At 43.5% G+C, this 4,785-nt stretch overlaps 1 protein-coding gene across 1 annotated transcript in view; it reads right to left on the bottom strand.

Moving 5' to 3' along the window:
• Nucleotides 1-530: 530 nt before the first annotated feature.
• The window catches only part of LOC101990740 (carcinoembryonic antigen-related cell adhesion molecule 2-like), a 7,557-nt gene continuing 3,302 nt past the window's right edge, over nt 531-4,785 (bottom strand). Inside the window, exons 4-5 of the mRNA XM_026786240.1 lie at nt 1,009-1,266; nt 531-613 (exon numbers count right to left, since the gene is read on the bottom strand). Of these exons, the coding sequence (XP_026642041.1) occupies nt 531-613; nt 1,009-1,266 (341 nt within the window). The remainder of the gene's footprint in view (nt 614-1,008; nt 1,267-4,785) is intronic.

Here is a 4,785-nt window from a genome sequence, read left to right as displayed (position 1 = left end):
CTGGGGTTTATTTCATTAAATAATTTATTTGTCATGGGGCTGGGATAGCCCAGCTAATCTTAAAGGTGTTAAATCCTAGAATTCAATACTGGGAGAAATCCCAAAGAAAGAATTTCTGTTTGAAGAGATATTTATGTCCTGCTGCATGGAGATGGATTAAATACCACAGAGAATACGTGAATGGCCACAGAGATTACCACAGCCTGCTACTCTGATCTACCATGCCTTTTTTTGTTTTATTTTGTTTTTCTTTTGAGACAGGGTCACACTGTACAGTCCTAGATAGCCTGGAACTTGCTATGTAGACCAGACAGGCCTCATACTCCCACTATCTCCCGGCCTCTCCCTCCTTAGTGCTGCCCTTAAAGGCATACACCACGACACTCAGCCGACATTTGTTTTTAATCCTTGAGAAGAGTAAGAGAGAGAGAAAAAATCATCAAGTCTTCAGTGACATGGTTTACCCTGAATCATAATGGGGCTTACAGGTGCCTTTTCCACCCTCTCTTCCTTTCCCATGGAGTCAGAGCTCAGCCAGTCACCCCGAGACAGGAGAAGAGCTCTGGGAGCAGAGCTCTAAACTGCTGGTCCCCATCTGTGGGGAAGGAGTTTTCTTGGGGAAAAAGAATGTGAGCACAGTAAAGCCCTGAATGTTCCTCTAAGTCGTGGAGGTCATAAGAAGAAAACGGAGGAGACAGGAATACTGTGTTAGTGAGAGATTGAAATCTTGACCCTAAGGCTCTCCATCCCTGGGAAGTCCCTCCCACAAGCTGAAGTTTCCAAGGCTGGGAGAAGCTCCTCCTCACATTCCAAGCTCCATCCCTATCATCCAGGAGAAGTCAGGGAAGCATAGGAAGACAGACAGAGGGATGGAGCAGGACGGTCATAGGAGAATGGAGTTTTGCTTGTTCCCATTACATGGACTGGATATAAAATTCTTCTACATCTACCTAGAAAGTCAAAAGACTCCACTCCTAACCTGGTGCTAATATTTCAGAGATTACGTACCAAGAGCTGTAATGTTGTTCTTGACTGTGGTCTTATTGAGGCCAGTGACAGAGTTATAGACGAAGCAGGTATAGGATCCACTGTTATTAGTAGTGATGTTGGGGATAAAGAGCTCTTGGGAGGATGACACTAGCTCTCCATTGACAAACCAAGAGTACAGTGCGGGTGGGAGAGCAGCTGAATGGCAGGAGAGACTGAGGTTTGTCCTTGAACGAAAATAAGTATTTGAGGGGGATATAATCGGGACATCTGGACCATCTGAAACAAACACAACAAAGGCACATGTGATGTCAGCAGAGGGAAGGGCAATCCTGGTCTGCAGAAGGCCATAGTATCTCTCTGAGCTGTGCTGTAACTTCAGCTGAGCAGGTTCCAAGAGCTGTGGTGCCGATTAGTAGAGGAGTATTCATGCAGCAGGCACAAGCCCTGATCCATCTCGACCATCTCGATCAAAGCACAGGAACATCCCCACTGCACACTCATGTACCCAGAATAAGTACTGCTCCCACTGCCAGTCCCACAAACAGATCAAGATACACACCGTCACCCACATTCAGAGCGTCTAGTTCCGTCCCATGCAGGTTCTCCAGCTGCCAGTCCAGAGGCCCAAGCTCCCACTAGCTTGGGTCAGTTGTCTCTGTGGGTTTTCTCATCGTGATCTTTACCCCTTGTTGCTCATGTAATCCCTTGTTTCTCTCTTCAGCTAAACTCTAGGAGCTCAGCCCAGCACTTGGCTGTGGACCTCTGCATCTTGCTTCCCTCCGTTTCTAGATGGAGGTGCTATGATGACAATCAGGGTCGTCATAATTTTGATTACTGGGAAAGGCCAGTTCAGGTGCCCTCTTCACTATTGCTAGGAGTCTTAGTTGGGGTCATTCCTGTGGATTCCTGGGAATTTCCCAGTATCGTGTTTGTCCCTAACCCCATAACGGCTCCCTCTATCAAGATATCTCTTTCATTGCTCTCCCTCTCCATCCTTCCCCCAACTCAGCAGTCTCCATCCCTCATGTTCCCATCCCGCACCCCTCCCCATTACACCCCCTCCCAGTTTACTCAGGAGATCTTAACTATTTTCCCTTCCTGAAAAGATCCATGCCTGTCCCTCTAAGAGTCCTTTTTAACCTAGCTTCTCCGGAGTTGTAGGTTGTAGTCTGGTTAACCTTTGCTTTGTGTCTAATACCCACTTACCTATGAGTACATACCGAATTTGTCTTTCTGGGTCTGGGTTACCTCACTCAGTATGATTTTTTTTTTAGTTCCATACATTTTCCTACAAATTTCATGGTGTCATTATTTTTTACCGCTGAGTAATACTCCATTGTGTAAATGTACCACATTTTCTTTATCCATTCTTCGGTTGAGGGTCACCTAGGTTGTTTCCAGGTTCTTACTATTTGTGATAGCAGGTTTCCAGCTATTATAAATAATGATGCTATAAACATAGGTGAGTAAGTGTCCTTGTGGTGTGACTGAGCATCTTCTGGGTATAAGCTCATGAGTGGTATTCAGCACATTTCTGAACAGTCCTCTCAATATCCATGATGTCTCTTGTCATGCCTTTTACACACGGGGTTTATATATTTATGTCATCTCTATCTTTTGTTTGGTTTCCCCCAGGGCATGTTGATTTCATGTGTCTTTTCAAGAAACTAACTCTTCATTTACTTGGTTTCTTTGTAGGGTTGCTTCCGTCTCGGTTCCACTCATTCGTCTTGATTTAATGTCGGCATGCCATTCGCTCTTTTGTCATTATTTGCTACTTTTCTTCAATCCTGTATTATATCAAAATAAGTCTTTTGCATTTCCTCTGATATTTTCTTGTTTGTTTTTGTTGAAGCAGTATTTACCATAGCTGAGGCTGGCCATACACATGCTGTGTATCTGCAGATGATTTTGAGATCCTGCTCTTCCTTCCTCGGCATCCCCAGTGCTTGAACAGTAGCATGTTTGCCTCGGGCCTCCATCGTGTTCTCTCTTCATCTTAAGGAAGAGTGTGTTTGACTTCGGGTGCAGGAATGCAGTTCATCCTAATAAGCAAGATGTGGCTGGCATGAGCAGAAGGAGGCTGCCCACATGTGCCTGCAGTTAGAAAGCAGAACATCTGGCTTTCTCCTTTTGACGCCATCCTGGAAACCAGTCTAAACCCACATTTAGCATGGGTCTTCCTCCACAATTACCCCATCTAGATAATTTCTACAGACAAGGCTAGTAATGTTCTTCAGTAATGCCAGCTCTGATCACATTGACACCACTAACCATCATAGCTGCAACCCAAGTTCTTATGATGGTAGTTTTGGTTTTTGTATGTGCGTGGTGTATATGTGTGCACATGGGTGTGCATCCATGTCCTATGAGGGCTTGAGTGTGGAGACCAGGAGTCAGTATCAGGTATCTTTCTCAATTACTCTCCTCCTTCTATCTTTAGACAGTCTGTCACCAAGTCTGCAAGGAGAAGTCAGAGAATGGGGGAAGAGAGTGTCTCCTGAATCAGAAGGTCACACAGGAAGACTGGGATTTGCTTGTCACTGTGAACACAAGCTATGGAGTTCCTTCTTCCCCATTATTTAAAGAAAGCCAGCCACCGCCCCAAAGATCAGCCCTGATGTTCCAGGCATTCACTTACGATAGACTGTAACTTCTCTGGCTGTGGAATCAGTGGCATTACTTGTAGGATTAGAAGCAGTGCAGACATATCTTCCAGTATGATTTAATGTGGCATTGTTGATGTTTACTTCTTTTGAAGCATTCCAGGGCTTCCCACTCAAAGTCCAAAAATACTGTGCTTTTGGCTGAGAAACTGACTCGCAGGATATCCTTATCTTTGATCCTACCTGGAATGAAATGTCTGAAGGAAACAATGTGGGAGAATCTGGGCCATCTGGAGGAAAGAGAAAGATGTGATGTCACGAGAGCGTAAAGAAAGATATTGGGGGCTGGAGAGATGGCTCAGAGTTTAAGAGCACTGACTGCTCTTCCAGAGGTCCTGAGTTCAATTCCCAGCAACCACATGGTGGCTCACAACCATCTGTGATGAAATCTGGTGCCCCTTCTGGTATGCAGGCATACATGCAGGCAGAATGCTGTACACATAATAAATAAATAAATCTTTAAAAAAAAAAAAGAAAGATGTTGTTGGTCACTGCCAAACTCCTTTTACGAAGCTACAGTTACCCTGATACCAAAACCACACAAAGACTCAACCAAGAAAGAGAATTACAGACCAATCTCAGTCATGAACATCGATGCAAAAATTCTCAATAAAATACTGGCAAACCAACTCCAAAAACACATCCAAAAAATTGTACATTATGATCAAGTCCATCCCAGAGATGCAGGCTGGTTCAACATATAAAAATCTATCATTGTAATCCATCATATAAATAAACTGAAAGAAAAAAAACATTATCACTTTATTAGATGCTGAAAAAGCATTTGACAAAATTCAACACCCCTTTATGATAAAGGTCTTGGAGAGATTAGGGATACAGATACAAGGTTCATACCTAAATATAATAAAAGCAATATACAGCAAGCAACAGCTAACATCAAATTAAACGGAGAGAAACTCAAAGTGATTCCACTAAAATCAGGAACAAGACAAGGCTGTCCACTCTCTCCATACCTCTCCAATATAGTGCTTGAAATTCTAGCAATAGCAATAAGACAACATAAAGAGATCAGGGGGATTCGAATTGGAAAGGAAGAAGGCAAACTTTCATTATTTGCAGATGATATGATAGTGTACATAAGCAACCCCAAAAACTCTACCAAAGAACT

This window comes from Microtus ochrogaster, linkage group LG4 (genome assembly GCF_000317375.1).
Source record: "Microtus ochrogaster isolate Prairie Vole_2 linkage group LG4, MicOch1.0, whole genome shotgun sequence".
Lineage (NCBI taxonomy): Eukaryota > Metazoa > Chordata > Mammalia > Rodentia > Cricetidae > Microtus > Microtus ochrogaster.
Note: the sequence above shows the minus strand (reverse complement) of the source record. Positions and strands in the feature narration are given on the sequence as shown.